The sequence below is a fragment of the Xiphophorus couchianus genome, chromosome 3 (genome assembly GCF_001444195.1).
Source record: "Xiphophorus couchianus chromosome 3, X_couchianus-1.0, whole genome shotgun sequence".
NCBI lineage: Eukaryota > Metazoa > Chordata > Actinopteri > Cyprinodontiformes > Poeciliidae > Xiphophorus > Xiphophorus couchianus.
This window is the reverse complement of record NC_040230.1, coordinates 4,152,069-4,171,771: the sequence shown is the minus strand read 5'-3', so window position 1 is coordinate 4,171,771 and position 19,703 is coordinate 4,152,069. Positions and strand designations below refer to the sequence as shown.

At 35.2% G+C, this 19,703-nt stretch overlaps 2 protein-coding genes across 5 annotated transcripts in view; one reads left to right on the top strand and one right to left on the bottom strand.

Moving 5' to 3' along the window:
* atg5 (ATG5 autophagy related 5 homolog (S. cerevisiae)) overlaps positions 1–10,007 on the bottom strand; it is a 37,706-nt gene extending 27,699 nt beyond the window's left edge. Inside the window, exons 1-6 of one of the 4 annotated variants that reach the window (XM_028012275.1) lie at positions 9,885–10,007; positions 9,320–9,513; positions 8,381–8,508; positions 7,289–7,367; positions 5,247–5,409; positions 3,089–3,183 (exon numbers count right to left, since the gene is read on the bottom strand). In XM_028012275.1, coding sequence (XP_027868076.1) covers positions 3,089–3,183; positions 5,247–5,409; positions 7,289–7,367; positions 8,381–8,508; positions 9,320–9,427 — 573 coding nt within the window. In that variant the 5' untranslated portion in view covers positions 9,428–9,513; positions 9,885–10,007. Of the gene's footprint in view, positions 1–3,088; positions 3,184–5,246; positions 5,410–7,288; positions 7,368–8,380; positions 8,509–9,319; positions 9,514–9,664 lie in introns of all 4 variants that reach the window. The other 3 variants (XM_028012278.1, XM_028012277.1, XM_028012276.1) reach the window with 3 other exon arrangements.
* A 139-nt stretch (positions 10,008–10,146) lies between these two features.
* dctn3 (dynactin 3 (p22)) lies at positions 10,147–13,372 on the top strand. The gene is made up of 7 exons (XM_028012279.1): positions 10,147–10,325; positions 11,024–11,108; positions 11,423–11,509; positions 11,918–12,001; positions 12,290–12,348; positions 12,673–12,732; positions 12,949–13,372. Exons 1-7 carry the CDS (start codon positions 10,224–10,226, stop codon positions 13,033–13,035), a joined length of 564 nt encoding a protein of 187 aa, XP_027868080.1. The 5' UTR covers positions 10,147–10,223; the 3' UTR covers positions 13,036–13,372.
* Positions 13,373–19,703: the final 6,331 nt, after the last annotated feature.

Sequence of the window (19,703 nt, the reverse complement as noted above, 5' to 3'; positions counted from 1 at the left end):
TATTGCTGTTTCATAATTGGCTACTGAATAATGTTTTTATGGTGTGAAGAACTTTAAGCTGTCTTGCATGCTGAAATGTGCTTTGCAAATAAACTTGACATAAATTTTAATAGCTTCAGTAGAATGTAAATGTCTAAACTGGGAGCATGTGTAAACAAAGTCAAACTCCATGTTTGTGTGAAAAGACCTGGCCAATAAAGCTGATTCCTTGTCGGAAATAGTGAACTGTGGTTTCACAATTCACCATTTCAGTAAAGTGTTCACTATTCAACGTTCAACCCATTTCCTCGGACATTATGAGTATCAAAATATAATAAAAAGCATAATAATGTTGCCAATATAAAAATAATTAAATGTTATTTTATTATGTGATATTATAGTAGTATTATAATAGCTGTTGTCCTGTTTTTAAACAAACTGAGTAAAGAAGGAAATTTTCTTTTTAAAGTTTTGTTTTAAACAATAAAATCACAGTATTATGATATTATTGCTCTCCATGAGCATTTATAGAGGCCTATTCTGAGCCAGGCATCCTGAAAAAAAAAAACTATCGTCATGAGTATTTCTTCTGATCATAATTAACTAATTTTGTTTACATTTTACTCCAGACTTTCCAGACTCTTTGCAGTTGTAAACATTTATCAGTTTGTCAGATTCAAACCACACTCTTTTCTACAACAAGCCAGACTTTTCAGGAATTATGCTTATTTTCTCCAGCGTATATGGAAATCGCATAGTGAGGCTATAAAGAGGCTTTGATGTTGCAATTGTCATGAAACCATGGCAGCTCATAAATGACCACAGAAACTTTCAATTAAGCCTGAAGCTGGGAGGGTCTGGCCTCATTCTCCCCGCCAGCAGTTAGATGGCTTCACAGCAACAGCAAGTGCATGCCTAAGAGGGCGTGTTGCGTTGGTTTGACTGCATGTTTCAGTCGGCCACTTTAAAGAGCTGGTTTTATGACTGAAAGCAAGAATGCTTTTCTTATAGTGTTAAACAGTTTATGGATATTTCAAAGATGTGAAAGTTAAAAAGAAAAGCGCTTAATATTTTTGCAAAAAAAAAAAAAAAAGTGTGAGTGACCTACGGCTGTGCATCCTTAACCCCTTCAATTGTTGTGAAAAATGTAAATATAGCCATATGTGGAGGTTTTATTAAAACTTGTGCTTTAAATTAACACTGGGAAATTACCAGCTGTCAAAGTAGATATGGTGATGGAAAGACATGCTTGACAGGAAAGTTAACACAAGTGTCTTATTACTTGGAAGTCCTGCTTTCTTCACACCAAAAATTCTATTTCTGTTCCACTACATGACAACTTACAGTCATTTTAGGCCAGATCTATTTTTTGATTGGTTTATCCTCCCTCATTATTTTAGTTTTATTTCAATGGACCCTTTCGAACAGATTGTAAAAAGAGATTCTTATGGTTTTGCTTTAACCAATTCTCTGTAATCCTTTGAACATTTTTTCATATAAAAATGCCATAATTTTTCAGATTGAGCTCATCAGAATTTTTAGACCTGATAAGAATTCTTGTACCAAAACTAACTAGAGATTTATGATTAGAAACAACAGAAGCAGGAAATAAGAGAAGTATAGACAGAATGAAGGACAAGAAAAAAAGGACACTAGGAAAAAAGAGAGGCAGGACATAAGGAAGGAAGGAATGAGCAAACAGCTAAAGAAAGAAAGAACAAAGGATAAGAGACACAACAGAAGAAAGAAATGACACAAAAAAGGAAAAACAAAAATACAAAAAGAAGGGAAAGCAGAAAACAATGCAGAAAAAAATTAAGTGAGGAAAAGAAGGAAGGATACAAGGATGGAAAAAAGAAGGAAACACAGTAGTCTATGGGGCATGAAAAGTCTGAAAAAACTAAATTTTTTCCAATCTTTTTTCCTTTCTTTTCTATGTATTTAGAGACATGGAAAATACTGAAATCAAATTCCAGACTAATTAAGGCTTTTGAGGAGTGCATGGGGACCTCTTTTAATGTTACAAAAACCTGGAGTTGCACCATAACTTTCCACACTTTTCTTACCATTCATTCCTGCTCTGCTTCACACTTGACTCAAAAAGCTTTTCTCCCTGGTGTCTGGCCTGCAGCATGCTAATGTTTTCCATCCGAGAATCAGCCTCTTATTCATGCAGCCGTCTTTTTTCTTGTCCTCTAAGGGGACTTTTTACCTGAGTCAGGATAAAGCTAGTGCTTGGTGGAAACACCCGACCTTAGGCTGCCTGTCTGCTTCTGCTTTTTCTTCCCAGACTCAACCCCGAAGCTCGCCTACTGCCTCCACTCAGGGCAATAGAAGTGCAGCCAACAACGGTTGTCACAGGTATCAAATGTACAGAAGAAAACACATTCTTTCGAAAAAACATATATATACCAGTAAATACGTCTGGCCAGCAGGCTTTCCCTATTTAGATGTTGAAAATATCAAAGGTCACAAGGATAAGTAAGGACATGTAAAGACATGTTTGATTCCGTTTTCAGAGAAGGTAAAAAAGAGCTTTTATAAGTGGAGCGTTGTGAATCATGTCATAATTTAAAAAGAAACGGTGAGTAAGTATTCAGAGTTACTCATGGTTATGGATTAGAAAACTGACAAAACAAAACTATTCCCATTTATTGGAAGTAGGGATCCAAGAACAGATTTGCACCCTGTGCAAATCTTAAGACTGATAGTGAATATCACTATTCACCATCACTATTCAGTGATAGTGATTTCACTATCACTATTTATCACTTATGCGTTGTAAACTGCATAAGGATGGTAACCTTATTAAAACAGTAAATCTATTTTGCTTCTTTTAACTTGCAGAACAAATGTATTACATGTAGACTGTCTTTCTGAAAATGTAGGTAGATGATGCAGAAAATAACCTTATCAGACAAATGGGGTCAGTGACCAAGTAATTTTGCTTTTGAAACAAAAACAGATTTTAGACAACACTCTGGCTCCATCTACAGGCACAAATTTGTACTCCTAATGTAAATCTAAATTACTCAAACTAGGTCGAAAGGTTGTTTTAGAATATATGAACAGTTCGTTTAGGAGTGTGTGTGTTACCTGATATACATACCTGGTATATCCTGAAGGGGATGTACCTAAAGCCTCCATCTTCTGTGGGATATTCCATCAGCTTCCTGTTCATCGCCCAAAACTGGTCAAACTTATCTGGAGTAACATAAATACACACAAACTGATCATCTATAAAATGACCATAACATTCAGCAATGTAAAGCTACCAATGTCTGATGGAAACAACAAACCTAAAGCTGCCCAGAAGCTTACACACTGCCTCAACTCGGGCCAAACATGTAGCAAAATAAATAAAAGAATGTGTCCTATTTAATTAATTTATTTATTTACTTAATTTATTACGAAAAGTCATCTGTTTATTTTTTATTTTTTTACTGAATAATTGTGTGATCTTCACAATTATTCAGAAATTGTAGCTTGCAGATGATCAAATTCAGTCCGAAGTTCAGCAAGGGTTTCTGGCAGCAGTCAGTCTTGAAGCAAATCTAAAGAAACCTCTGACTGAAGAATGTTGCTGGATGACAGTCTTATGGCTATCATGACAGCTCAATTTCCATGAAGCAGAGATATTTCACAACAACATGTCCTGGATGACACAGTCAGTTGTTGGTAAGCACTGCTAATCCACCTCTTTTGCTGCTCCACTTCAAATCTCTGTAGTCATGTCTAGTTACAAAGGCGGGTAGAGAGATTATTTGAACTTCCTCCTTCTCGTAGCTCAGGTATTGAGTTTTTGAGATGTTAATCAGCCGCTCCCAGTTGTTAAAATGATACCTTGTTGTCACAGATATGCATCAGAACAACTGTTCAAACGCTAAAATCTAAGAACAAAAATCCTTCCAGCTCCACAGCATCCAAAACCAACTAGGTGGGGACTTCTCTAGTGCTAACTTAGTCAAGCAATATCCTGCTGACTCTATAGATTTGTTTATGAGAGAAAAGCTAAGAACTGTCCAGTTGCAATGTTTACATCTATGCTGCAAATTACATTCTTATGTAAGATATTGATGGTGCATTCTGAGGAGGGAACAAAACATTGTGCAGATTAGAGTTTCTGTTGGAGTCATGATTTAAAACAAGAAGATACATTAAAACAAAAAAAAAGGAAAAGGTCTCCAAAAAGCATATGCTAGTTTCAAACCGTCCATATAAACGCTCTGGTTTTCATTCTCTTGGATGAAAGTTAAAGATCTCTCTGTTTCAATTCTCTTATGGACATGAGAGTTTTAGCTTAGATCTAGTTTCATCTCTCACTTTCTTCTGCGAGTTGACTTTTTCTTTTAGGATGATTTAAAACCTTTTGCATTTCTCAGTTGAAAAAAACAAAAAACAAAACGGTACCCTGAACACCTCAGAGCACAGTGGTATTAGTCAGCGTTTCCTCAATATAACATTTTCTTGTACCTTCCTTGTTTTATTGAGATGTGTGGCTTACTTCTTGCTCATGGTTTTAGTTTCAGGGAAAAGTGGAAGAGAGAAGAGCAGCTGAAGGGTTGTCGGTTTGAGGCCCTTGGGTTTTTCACAAACACTTTTCACAACGGTTACGGGCTAAAAACACCGCACTGAGAAACTTCAGAAGTTGTTTGCATAATAAAGAGCTGCTTCGGTGGTGATGCAACTCATCTCTGCTCTTGCTAAACCCCTTGAATTATTTCAAGCATATGTTTGTTTCTGGATGTTCTTGCCAAATGTTAGAAGAGTTTAAAGATTCCAGCAGCAGCTCACTAGGAAGAGGAGAGGCCAAGTTTCTGTTATAGAAGTTTCCAATAAATTCTACTAGTTGGTAACAAGTTAGACAAATCAGACCATTTTTGAATCCGCCTCTTGTTAAATGTTGACTGTGTGAATAGAACTAGCAGGTGGAGGCCAGGGACATACACTGTTCTTTGTGTTTGTAGTGTAGACATAAAAACATTCATGTCTTTGAATGGGAAACTATGTGAAATGTCACCTGCACCAAAAAAAAAAGCCTGTACAAACATCTTCAGATCCATTTGGATGTATCCTTCAGATACATGACTGAATCTTTCTCATACAAACTAGGTGTGTCTCCAAGATGATTTTACACAGATCTGCAAGTGTGCATGTAGGTGGATGACTTGCAGAATTACAACATGTGTCAATCTGGGTGCTCGTCAGTGAATGTGTGACTGCAGAATAGAATGTCACTTCCCTTGCAGCTGTTTGTGGCCTCTTACCGTTCTGCAGCCCCATCCACAGCTGTTTGTGGTCTTTCTTCTGCATGTCATTGACTACTTGGCTCTTGTGCTTGAGGGCGTCCGCCTCCTTGATGCTGGACATGAAGTGAGCCTCAACTATGGAATTTGACAGGCAGTGCAGCAGATCCTGGTCTGGAAAATTCTGCCAAACATTCACATACAGACTTAGAACAGTATAAAAAGAAGAAATCCACACAAAAGGGTAAAGTATATCGCTAAGTAACGGTTTCCACGTATTACACCGTGTTCCAAATTATTATGCAAGCGATAATTTCTCAAATTTTCTTAAATGGTTAATGCAAATGATGGTCAGTATAATTTTCAAGTCATGAACTATTACAGTATAAATCAAATTTTACTGAACAAAGCTCCCCATCAGAGCAGTATTTTTTTCAAAAATAAAAACTCAAAATGCACTGTTCTAAATTATTATACACAGCAGATTTTCTAAACATTTTATGGATTATAAAGAACTGCAAACGGTCATTCTTTGAATGTGCAGCATTAAGTGGTCACGTGTACTAAAATCAAAAGCTATTTCAATCAAAAATATTTTAACAGACCGAGTTACATGTTAACATAGAACCTTCTTTGATATCACCTGCACAATTCTTGCATCCATTGAACTTGTGAGTTTGTGGAACGTTTCTGCTTGAATTTTTTTGCAGGATGTCAGAATACCTTCCCAAAGCTTCTGTTTTGATATGAACTGCATTCTACCCTCAGATCTTCTGCTTGAGGAAACTCCAAAGGTTCTCAATAGGGTTGAGGTCAGAGGAGGATGGTGACCACACCATGAGTTTCTCCCCTTTTATGCCCATAGCAGCCAATGACACAGTGGTATTCCTTGCAGCATTCATTGTCATGCATGAAGATGATTTTGCTACGGAAGGTATGGCTCTTCTTTTTGAACCATGAAAGAAATTGATCAGTCAGAAAGTTCATATACTTTGCTGAGGTCATTTTCATACCTACAGGGACTCTGAAGGGACCAACCAACTCTCTCTCCCCCCATGATTTTGGCCCAAAAATGACTCCACCAACTCCTTGATGATGTCACAGCCGTGTTGGGATGTGGTGACCATCCACCACCAATCCACTACTGCATCCATCTGGATCATCCAGGGTTCCACAGCAGTCATCAGTGAACAAGTCTGTTTGAAAATTAATCTTCATGTACGGTTGGGCCCACTGCGACCGTTTCTGCTTGTGAGCTCTGGTTAGGGGCCCAATAGTAGGTTCATGTACCGCAAGCCTCTGAGGATCCTCCACCTTGAGGTTCCAGAGGCTCCAGCAGCTTCAAATAACTGTTTGCTGCTTTGTTAGGGCATTTTAACAGCTGCTCTCTTAATCCAATGAATTTGTCTAACAGAAACCTTCCTCATTCTGCCTTTATCTGTACAAACCCATCTTTGTTCTGAATCAGCCACAAATCTCTTCACAGATAACGCTTCAGTTTTTGTTAAATATCTAATGTTTTCATATCTTGTCATACGGCACTACACTATCTCATGATTTTCATCAACAGAGATCCTTTCTCTTTCCCATACTGCTTGAAACCTGTGGCCTTAATAATGGCTATTAAAGGAAATCTTAAGTAGATTTTCTTTAATTGAGCTCACCAAACTAATCCACCCAGCTCTCTGAAATTAATTATAGTGATTCAAAGAGCCCTGACACACAATAACACCTATAAATTTAATACAAGAAATGTCATCTTTATGACACTTGAATCCAATTTGCATAATAATTTGGAACACGGTGTATAAAAATAAAATATTCAATTATGTCCCAGAACAATTCCAATTTATTTTATTTTTTTACAGATTTGATTGTAATCTGTATTTATATATATTACCTTGGTAATACTTTTGACCAATATGAGCTGTGTCAGTAGTCATAATACTATGAGTAATTGGTTAACAGCCTGCAATGATGAACTTCTCATTTTCTAATAGGAGATGAAATATCAAACATTTCCTGTGATACGTGTATGTGCTGACATTCTGATTGGCTCTTACCTTAAAGTGCACAGTGATGTTCCAGGGTAAGACTGTATTAGAGGCATGAAGGTCAAACAGAACTCCAATAGGATAGTGCCTGGAATGCAAAAAAATAAGTAAATAAAACCAGGAGATTTTTTTAGTAATCTATAATCTGCTCAAAAATACAAAAACTAGTTACTAGTTAGCCAAAACCAAATTTAATTCCATTATCAAACTAAAAATAATGTAAGTAACCCACTGTGTATACTCGTTATATCTGTAACTCAAAATGCTTTATCAAAAGTTAATTTTGGCCAAAAAAAAATCTGTAATTTAAAAACACTAGCTTAAAAAAACACTATTTGAATAACCTTAGGAAAAAAAATAAGTATTTTAGTTCGGTATGAGTTGTTGCCAAATGATTTTAGAGTTTAGAAAATCTTTAGTTTTTTTCACATTAAATCTAAGAAGTCATTTGTTTCTTCATGTTGGAGACTGAATCAAATTGACGTTTTGTTGTAAAGTGTCTTAATATGATAGTTGTTGTGAACTGGTGCATAAATACATAAATGAACTGAATGGAATTGCAATTTTCAAATTTAAGGAAACAAAATATAGAAGATCCCCATAATAAAATTTTCAAAAACCAGAGATCTTGACATTTTAACAGTACAACTGATTGCTTTGCAACAGTGCCACTTTGTGGCTATAACTGTCCCTACATTCTGTTATTCTAAAGCAGGGGTGCCTTGGTCCATATCAAGATCATGAATGTCTTCAAAGGGTCAATTCTGCCAGAATGTAATGATAAAACCCACTAAACTGTCTGCATTCAGTTTGTCTAAAGAGCTACATAAAAACTTATGGCAAACTGAAAGCCCTTCTCTAACTCCATGTTTGAGAGAGATGAATCATGAAAATATCATCAAAACTGATTCAAGAAAGTCTTTCATTAGCAATTATATCTATCATTAATAATGAAGATTATTAATTAACACCAGCTAGAGCTATAGGTACTGTTATACAGAACATTTAACCCATGAGAATCTGCTCCAAAACCATTTTTCAGTTAGAGTTAGAATAAAAGTATATTATTTCCAGTTGCATTACACTAGAATCCATTCATACCATTTGAGCGGCGTTCCTTCATATTCGAACCACATCTCCTCCACATCCTCTGCCCTCATCACTTTGAGGAAGTGTTTCTTCACTTTGTCTGTGACAACAGGCAGGTAGCTCACTCTGGGTAGCAGCAGCTGACAAAGTTAACACAAAAGAGGCATAAACACATTAATAGCAGTCAATATGTCAGTATATCACTTTATTCTCCCAACTTACTTGCAGCAAGTTGGGAGGAAAATAAACTAAACAACAGCAAGCACACAACAACATTTGCGAAACAGTAACAAGTCTATGTATCTGAATAACGGCCTAGCTAATACTGGTTCTTGCCTGAATCAGAGCTGAAGTAATACTTTGAATAACATTTAGAATTCACATCCAAGACTTGAGATTCAACAATTAGACATTTTGTGGCCAAAATCAGATAGCAGGTTTTTTGCTTTGAGGACAAGGACACACAAGTAGTATAATACAAGTAGAGCATAAAACAATGAGGGAATCATGAGATTACTCACATTCAGACATCAAAGCATGTATTAATGTTTTAAATAAATAAAAACAATAAAACAAAGCACTGTTTTATGAATTTATTTTCAAAATAAATCTTTGCATATATTGCATCCTGTGAAATAAAGTGTTAGCAATGATTTGCACTTTAAAGCATGAAATATATGATAAAGGTTGTGACAACCTTTATCTGTTGTGACAAAAATAAATAAATTGAAGCCCTTATTGTTTATGTATTTACAAATAACAAGTTATATTCAGAATGACAAATATGTGGGCTTCAATCATGAGTGCAACTCTAAAAGAAAAATAATAAACAGTAGAAAAAAAGACTGTAATTTACAAATGACATATACTGCAACTGTATGTATTATAGACAATGTTGCTGGATGACAGTGATCACTGATGTAAATAACAGAGAGTAACAGTTGTGCTTACATAGTATGCTTCTGCCTCTCTCTCAGTCACTTCATCCGGGTTCAGAGTGAAGCATGTGGGTATCCGGCCGAACCAAACATCTCTCAATACGTCCTTGTCATCTGCCATGGTGCTGCAGCTGGTCCTCCCAGTAGGACATAAAGAATAAGCACCCCCAAAGCAGAGATGCAGCCCTAAAACTGAACAGCTTCCTCCTGGCATAAACAGAACAGAAAGCATTCTACAAATGAAACTTTCAAAACCACATAGCAGTGTGATCATTGCTCCAAATCGTAGCTCAGCACATGTGTTCTAAGACATTGAAGTCTTAGGAGTGTTTGCCAATTCATAGATGATCAAACGTACCTGCTGGGCTTCCAAACTAACTCCACGCCTGTAAAACTACAACCGTGATCCACCTTATTGACGTTAGCTTCAATGCTAGCTAAGCTAACTTAGCTTGAGGAAACTCAAAGAACGGGTTAGTGAACTAGAGTGATTGCTGTCAGGTCATTATTTTTATTTTCCCGAAACGGGTAGTCAATGTGCTTAAGAAAATACAATGTTATGTGGAAAAAAATCTTACTTTTTTGTCGATGTTTGACAGACAATCTGAATGGAAAAACGGGCCCTACAGTGTTGTCATCCCCCTGCTATCACCCGGAAGACATCAGTTATAGCAAAACTGCGACACCTAGCGAAAGTTCTAATATACATTTTATGTATTTTTATATATTTTAGTCAATTAAATTAATAATTTACTGGTTAAATTTACTTAGTATTTAACAGTCAATTCATTTTCCTAAAAAAATAACTTATAAAAACAAATGAGTACTGTAGTGTTACATCATCAATATGCGACGCTACTTGTAACGTAGCTAAAGAGGTTCGGTTTCTGTTGTTTGTTATCATCTGTAGCTCAGAGATGGACAAGAAATTGGACACGGACAGCCTCGAAATTCGCGTTCAGGCGTTGGAGAACCGACTATACGGGGAGAGAAGAACCAAAAGTGGAAAACCCGTCAAGGTCTCCTCCATAATATATAGAAATATACAGTAGTTAGCTATTAGCTTAGCACAACAAGCGATGCTTCGGACTCTGAGTGCGAGTATACGCCCTTGTAGAAAATGCTAACTTTATGCTATTCGGTAACAGAAATTTCACACACATTAAGATATGTAACATGACAACGACGATTTGTGTGTGTTATTTATTTTTTCATTTTTTTAATTTTTTGGAATGCAAACCAAATGTTATTTTGAGTTTTTATTGATAGTTAATATTAAAGTCAAGCTAACGGTTGACCAATTATGAGAACGTCAGTAATGATAACAACATTTAATTTATTAATTGAATAAGAATAGCTTTTTTACATATTTGCACTAAATGTGATCATCATTAAACACGTCTTGGCTACGTGGCCAGCAGGAATGGTTTTTGCCATAGGGGTTGTCTTGTAAGAGCATCTTGTGATGTGAAGAAAAAAAAAAAACTTACAAAGACTTACTGAAGCTATCCTTGTTTTGCTGAAATATGTAACAAAGAATGAAACGCCAAATATGCACTGACTGGAAAAACACTGTATATTATGTTGTAGCCTTTAGTAGCTGAACTTTGCTTATTTTTTCTTTTTATGCTGAGGATAACACAACGGTCACAAGAAGGTCTATTGTATTTTTTCTAGGCGATGTTTTAAGGTGATATTTGTTTTGTTTTTTCCGCAGTGTGCAGAAGCTTTAGTCAGAATTCAAGGAGGTTTGATCAACACGGCCAACAAGAGAGAGAGAGTAAAGATCCTCCACAAGAAGAGTGAGTCTCGCTTTAGTTTGACTCATCAATGAATTCAGTTAGGCTTTGTGAAACTTCTTGTACTGTTTCATATGGAAACAGGAGGGGAAAAGTGTTATTAAATATTTATAGATTGTTATTTATCAGCAAAGGTTTTGTTTCCATTTATGAGTTTGTCCATCCTTCCAGTCATTGTATTTAAGTTTGGGAATCCTGTAAATGTTAACAATGTTTCAGTGATATCCATTAAACACAATAGCAATATTTCAGTTTGAAGACATTTAATTTTTGTAATGTTATTTCTGTAAATACTTACTTATGTTCGTATTATGCAGTTGAGGACCTGATGAAGTATCTGGACCCCCAGTTCACTGACCACATCACTCTCCCTGATGCCATGAAACTAGAGTTCATTCTTGCAGGTAAGCGCAAAGAGGACATTGTAGAAATGTGATCTTTTTAATGTTTCTCACCTTTTGCTTTTTGTGCCTAATGCTTTACCTGATTTGCAGTACGGTGTACTGAGTACTTCCAAGAATACTTATATAAATGTGCAAGATTGTTTATGAATATAAGGAGGAAAATACATGTATTTTTGGTATCTTGATCTTGATAAAATTTAATGTTTTAATGTCTTCTATTATATTAATTTGGAGGTTGCAAGATTGTTTATATGAATTCTCACTGTATTTCGGTTCACAAATTGTATGTACTTTAATGCACAGAAATGCCCAACCATTGACTGGAGTTGCATTACTTGTGGTTATATACTTTATATACTCCCGGTCGAATAAACTAATAAATGAAATGTATTCTGTGTTATTCCATAGAGGAGGACTCTTTGCTCTCTGAAGCTGCTTTGTTGGAGCAAGTTAACAATTTACAGCCACTGTTGGACAGCACCCACATTAGAGGTTTGAAACATGGGAATTGTATGCAACTGTGTCAGCACTGCCATGGAATTTAATTAGGTTTATTGTTGTTTATTATTTATGTTTTACTACTAGTTGAAGTAGACAGAAAAAATGCTTTGTATATTGGCTTGATATGTGAATTTCAAGTTCATTACCTCTGCAATTCAATGTTCATCAATGTGTGTTGTATAACTACAGTATAAACTGAGGGGAATGTTTATTTTGACTTGACTTGATTTATATTCTATTTAAAGCCTCTGTCAACTGCCTGCTTTGCACTGTCCACAGATGTACCTGAGCATGCAACCAAGCTGCAGCGTCTTTCACAGATTCACATCAAGCAACAGGTAGCTATACTGCTCTGAATCTTACTACCATATGTGTTGTTAATAACTGAGTCACAAATATGTTGCTTTCTAATGCGTACTTCATTTTAACCATAATTGTACATTAAACATCTGTTATTGTTGTATATTTTAATGTGTTTTTTTCTTAATTGTTTATTTATCTATTTACTTTTCCTTTTCTCTTTCTATTGGTCATTTTTTGGTCTCTCCTTTGCCCTGTGTGTTGTGTATGATGAAATTTTACATCTATTACCATAATAAAGTTGGGAAAAAAAAGCAACACAAACCCCTCCAGAAAACAAATATGGTGATTTCTTTCTTCAGGACCAAACTGAAGCTCAGTCACAGGAAGTCAAGAAGCTTTTTGAGGAATACAACAAAATGGTACACAACACAGAATAAACTTTTAGTTTTATTACAATAAATCATGTTGCAAAACAGCCACGAAAACATATATTTTGACACTCACAAGTTCATTTCCTACTGTGCCGTAAATGGAAGAATTACAGTTAAGAAATGCACAAATACAGTAACTTGGATTTTAGCAATCATTCTCTGTTGTATAATTGATTCATATAAGAGATTGGTGTCTCTTTGTAGATGTTCCTGCTCTCCAAGCAGTTCACCCAATGGGATGAGACCCTGAGGAAAATGGAGGAGGCCAAAGGAATCCGACTTGTAGAGTAGTTGCTCTAAGAAAAGCTGGAAAGAGGACGATGATGAAGAAGAACACTGCACTACGAATGGAGTTCCCGAATAGACGTGTTACATTATGTAGCTCATGCTACCCCAGTAAGTCAGAGGAAAACATAAAAACATTTCAACACATTTTCTTGTTTACTTTTCTTTTATCCCACTGAAATATTGTTGTTGCCTAAACACTGTCAGTGACTGTAAATGCAAAGTTACAGAGTGAAATAATAAAAGAACTGAACTGAGGCTTGTGGATCTTTATGCATTGTGAAGAAGAGCATGCTCCTTTTATATTACCTGCGACAACAATACATTTAAGAGGCTACTCTTATTTATTTACAGTAGTGCTTTTTAGCTTTTCGTTTTAATTTCAACTTTGTTCCCTCCTTCCAAATTACTTGTATTTTGATTTTTCTTCTATAGAAGCACATAAACACTCCCTCAGTCACATCTGTAGGGTTTTAATTTTTCTTCTTGATGGCTAAAAAAAGTAAAATGTTAAATATTGTGTTTCTAAAATGTTTTTTTCTGTGTATAAAATGAGATAAAGCTTGAAAATAATAATTAAAGTAGCTATAAATATTATTTTCCTATTTATTTGTCTCTTTGAAACTGCAGACTTTGTGTTCTTCAATACAGATGGTCTCCAAGTTGCTACAGATTATCCTTCCACAGGTGCAGTGTCCATGTTGACATCTCTGAAACTCTGTCTTCTAAATGCACGCGCATTCACAAAAATCTTCTTAATTTTTGTGATGCGAGGACCATTGTGACTTTTTCCTCAAGTGCGCCAGCAAATGCTTTTTGTCAAACTTATCATTGCCAAATACGAGACCCTCACCAGTCATGTTGAACTGTAAATAAAACACAAGGAATTATACACATCATGGTCAGGTCATTACAAAAATAATTTGACATGAACAGAGTAGAAATAATTTAATTGGTTTGTATATATTTTTTATATTGCTTATGGTTACTTTTGTATCTGCTAATATTTTACACTTTGGATGGAGTAGCTTGTCAATAAGCAATTTCCCCTCTATTAAGTATATTCTGATCACAGGGAGAACCTCAAATGAATTAAGGTTTAACTCAAGCATATACAGCACATTATAATGTTTCAGGGATTGTGTCTGTACATAGATTTTGAAGTGATGCAATTTGAGGCAAATGTCCACTGATGGTCATGATGATGACCTTCATCATCAAAATCATGAAGTTTTAAAAGTAGGGTGAAAAGCCTCTGACAGCTGCTGTGCTGGGAGAACCCAAGTAACGACTCCCTTCAAAATGCTACATTGACATTTTGTTGTAAACTAATATACACAAAGAGCTTAATCTCTCAACTGAACACCTCAAAAAGTCTTAAAGCCAATTGCTATAGAAAACCCAACAGTTTCTGGCAGTAAAACGGGCACCTTCATGGGGATTTTAACTTTAAGATTTTAAATTATTTTTCCTTTATGCCAATTAAAAAATAATAGAAACAAATGGCAGCAAATTAATTAAAACATCTAGTAAGTAATCCAGATAAATGATGTATGATCAGTCTCAATCAGTAATGTTCAGATAAATATTGAATTGCTGAATTTAAGTTTCTTTGAGGGATTTTTATACAGTATACTGTGAAGACTATTCCATTTATCTAATCACTTAAATTCAATGTATATGGACATATTATGCAGTTTTCACACTACAAATATATAAATCTGTAAGATAACCAACAGATAGCACTAGAAATACATGTTAATATTAATCTCTGTACTGTTGATAAGTGAGAAAATAGGATACTTTTGCTGTTTGTTGGTGTATTAAGCCTACGTTTAGTAAGTAGGTATTTTGTTAGACAATCTGTTTTGATGACTGAAAGAAAATTTGTCATTTTCTTAATCTGAGTCATTGTTCCTTCTTCCTTGTTTGCGCTTCTAAACGTAAGATGCTCGAAAAATGAATGCAACCTGTTACGTACCTGCACTGCCACCCTGACTCCGTATCGGACGTAGGTAGCAATGTGTTCGCAGTTGTTGTGAAGGAAGCCATATATTGTGCTGCTCTGATACGTTTCAGTGATGCGTTTAATTATGTCCTTGTCGTCTCCTTTACCATATGTCACTCCTGTTAAAGGGTCTGTATAGTCATCAAGGAAATTGTTCACCTCCGGCTCTTCATTCATTTTCAGTTTAGCAAATTTATACGATTTACCATGATATTTCTCTGTAAACAAATAACAGATGAGAAATAAGCAGTTTATCAATATAATTTATTTCTATTGGATTGTTGTTACTGATATTTACTTGCTAGTTCATAAACGTTGTGCTCTGCATTTTTCCCACAAATATTTACATCTCCCACATAGACAGCAAAATGTTTGTATCTAATTCCAGCTTTACACTTTGTTTTATAAGAAATTATGTCTCCAAATTGGAACTGTGGATGGAAGAAAATGCATAGTCACATTTAGAGTAAACAGAAAATGATTAAACTAGCTGAAACCAAAACATTTGGATATAATTTTTTTAAATGTAGCAGTGATAAAGGAACTTACTCCACTCATTTCCAGAGTTGTGATCATAAGCTGAAGGATTACACCCACCGGGGTTGCTTCCTCATTTTTTTAAGCAGTCAAGATCTGAGATGGACATGTCAGACTTGTGAAACAATTGTTTTAACTAAAGTCATACAACTTCAAAAAACAATTTTCTAACATTTTAAAAAGACAAATTTATTTCAGACGGATTGTGTCTTATCTTTTAGGAGTTGAACCAGCAATAGTCGTTTCAAAGTTCTTACCTTCATCTGAAACACATGGAGTTTACTGAATCAAAGGAAACAGCCTTCTTTCGTACACTTCTGACTTGTTCTGCACGTGTCCAGTTCTGTCCTTCAACAAACCATGAAAAGACATCTCTTATCTGCTTCTATGTTTGCAGAATGTTTGCATGACTCTCGTAAGACTTTCCCATGAGCGGTACAATTTCCCTCCTCAAATGGTTTTATTTTGTTCACAACTGGCATCTGTTGCCCCTTGCAAGATAAGCAACATACTGTATATGTTGGTTAATTCAGGAAAAGGGATAAAAGTACTAATGTTAAATGTCTCTCTTTGCTATAGAATAGAACACAATAAACCTCAAAAGCTGATTAAAACTTTTAATATAGGGAAGCAGTCTAGGATAGTCAAATTACTTTTTTATGTTAAGAGCCAGTGATGCAGTTGAGCACTTTATTATTCTTCATGTATGCACACAGTGACTGTAAATGTAAATTCTTACTGCCGTCTGCTGCAGCATCTCTTATCCAGTGCCTTGTGAAAGTATTAATATCCATTAACACACATTCTGTCGCGTTGTAGCCACAAAGTCAATGTGTCTCATCAAAGTTTAATGAGACAGAAGTATGAGTGGAAAGAAAGGGACACATGATTTGTAAAATAAAAATACTGAAAAGTGTTTTCAGCCACTCCCAAATAGGCTTGAATTCTTGTTCATGAATTCATCAGAAAGGTTAGTGTTCCAGCTATGAAAAGGTTTGAAGCAGGGCTAAGTTATAAAACAATATAATCAAAACAAAAGAGATCCATTGAAACTGGGGGAGAAAATTTGACAAGTAAAGAAAAAATAATTGTGAACTCCACAAATCTGCTTGTGAAGTAACGTCAAGAAAAACGGCTTTATTGAAATCAAATAAGAAGAGGTAAAGTTTCACAAGTTGCGAGGAATGCACATCAAACTGGACAAAGATGCTGTGGTCTGATGAAACCAGAATGTATCTATTTGGTTTGTCTTCAATGTGCTTTGTGTTGAGAAAAACTGACAATCTGAATATTTTTTGGCAATTTATTCAAGGTTTTGCTGCTGTTTTTGTAGTGAAAGGTGGCTCTACAAAGTATTGACTCTGGGGATTTTAATACAAACACACTGCAATGTAAATAATTTAAAAAGTTAAAGGCCTATCAATACTGCTGCAAGCCACTGTACATCCTGCTGCTGATTTTCATAAAAATTAGCTGTTTAGTTTGACGATTCAGCATTTCTGGTAAATTTATACTTCTACCCCCAGGCCTACCTAGCAACCAGTCATGTTCATTGCTTTTTTAATTATTTATTCTTTAGAAGCTAATGTCTTAAATGAAAGAAGTCCCAGAAAATAAACAGGAAAGCTTGAATTGACAAAGACATCAGCACATTTTAAATTAGACAAAGACATTATATACTGATTCATTGTGTTAGCACCTTGTTCTCAGTTACTATTTAACACTGTCATTTTTAATCCAATAAAGCTCTGAAGAATCTTACCTCCAGTAAAATAGTGGACGTCTGCTGAGGAAGTGAGGGAGCTATAATCCACCTGAATAGTCCTGCCACTGTTTCCCAGACTTATTTGAATGAGTCAGCCCTCAGAATGAGATTAACACTCGTTGGTTTTTCACTTGAGAACATCGGTGCAAGATACAGAGGGTATATATACGAGTTCTGCCCTCAAGATGAGTTATTTTTCAGGTTCCACTTTTATTTAATACATTTAACTTTAGTTTATTTTCTAGCTGTACGGAGGTGGTTCTCATTCTGCTGCTGTGAGAATTGTCTTTTGTACTGATGGATAGAATAAAGTAATACATTGTTTATATATTGGTGATATGGTCAAACTTCATGTATGTATGATATTTGCATGTAGTTTGTCATACTTATCTGTCTGAGGAAAACCAGTGTGAGACAGCTAAGAGGGATGGCTATTATGCAAAATCTCCCTTTATTACAGGTTAATTGAAATATAGGATGGCATGCAAACTGCTTATAACTAAACTTCCCATTGCACTTTGTTTTAAAAGATATTACGTATATCTCTAAACTGAAACTGTAAATGGAATAATGGAACACATGAGATGTGTCCAATGAACACTTTTCAGCAGTACATTTTTTAACCAATTGTAAAATGAAATCAAAGTCAGTACTTGGAGACTTAAAAGAAAGTAAGAAAGGATTAGCCAGCATCTTACTCTATTTGCTTCTAGTTTTGTGACCACCATCAAGATCACGACTACCAAGATCTCACTCCTCATTTTTCCAGCAGTTAAGAACTATAAACAACATTGTTATGGGCCGAGTTAAAAGCAGGAGGATTCACAGGATATATTAGAAAAATTGGGTTTTATTTTATTTTAACCCAAAGATTATAAATGACAAAAGATAAACTGAGTTCATAAGACACAATAGGGGTAACTAAACAGAATTCAATTACAAATAACACAAAAACAAATAACAGTACAGCTAAGTTTTGCTAAACTAAAGACTCAAAATGAAAATCAAATATATTAAACTTTAAATATTAATATTTACGGTACTTAAATACAAAACTTATCTAAACAAAGAAACTACAAATTCCCCCTGCTAGCAGGAACTAGTGGTGCAGTCCAATCAGCATTTAAGCCTGCTGAGCCCTGGGCCCCATCTGTTGCCAGGCAACTCCAAGGCAGGTAAGTACCGGCAGGAAAATAAAGAATTAATCTTAAGCAAACAAAATTAACTTTAAGTTAATATAAATACATATGTTAACTAAATGTGCGTGCTAACAAATAGAACAAATGTATCCAAATCAACTAATAAATGTTTTTATTGAAACTAAAGTGTTGTGTTTGTATGAAAAAATAAATTGTGCATAAATAGAGTTACCGACAAAGGAGCGTGGCCATGGATTTGGCCATCAAACACAAATTGTCATTGATGCAAAGTCTATGACAATTTTCTTGTTTTTTGTTCTCTGTTGCAGCAACAATACTGCTTACAATACTTATATACTATTCTTCTACCAACCACAAATGATTCAAATGCAAAGTCTAACTGAGCAAAAAATTATACCAAAAAATACACTTGCAGTTTAGGGAGGCCTTAATTGCAAGTGTTGTTTAAAATTCCCAAAGATCGATGTATGACAGAAGAATTGGGCCCAACAAAACAAAATAAGCAATGGGTAGCACAATCAAGAACCTTCTTTTCTATAGGTACACATACAGATGAATGGATATTTATTTTAAAATCTAAATTACTTTTAAAAAAGTTTAAAGGTAATTTCATAAGGTCAAACTGTACACTTGAGCTTTTAAGAGACAGGAACATTTGCCTAATTCCATCTCCCAATTACATCTTTCCAAGCTTGAATCTGCAGCTGCTCCTTAGTCATTTTCGTATCAAAAGGAGATATTTCAGTTTCCCTTTGCATCTACTGTTTAGGCTGTTTCTGTTACTGTCCTTTCTTTAAGAGAACTTGCAGCAGGTTCAGCATGCCTACTTAAAGCACATTTTTTTAATTAGAGAAAGACCATGACTAATGCAGTTAGTAAACATGCTATTTACTAACTGCATTAAAAATGAAAACATTTCCTCCCCAAAACATGATGGATCTCCCTCATACAAGGCGTTATGTGTTCATATATATATTTGTATTTTATTATAAAACCAGGCTGTACACTTTAATACATCTTTTAGATGGGAGATTTCTTTTGAATTTCTGCACATTTGATTAAAACAGAAGAATACTAGAGGGGAAAATAGCTATTTGCCTGGCTGTTATGCAAAATATGTTGTAAAACTTTGCTCAGACGATGAGTATGCACTCAGCGGGCTAATTCATTTTCACAAACATGAACTCTTTTTCACGTTTGTCTT

Excerpts from the sequence above, each read along its gene's own strand:
- dctn3 (XM_028012279.1), top strand. The coding sequence starts at position 10,224 with ATGGACAAGAAATTGGACACGGACAGCCTCGAAATTCGCGTTCAGGCG. Across the intron at positions 11,510-11,917 it reads ACTAGAGTTCATTCTTGCAG|AGGAGGACTCTTTGCTCTCT; the intron begins GTAAGCGCAAAG and ends GTTATTCCATAG. Across the intron at positions 12,733-12,948 it reads TTGAGGAATACAACAAAATG|ATGTTCCTGCTCTCCAAGCA; the intron begins GTACACAACACA and ends GTCTCTTTGTAG.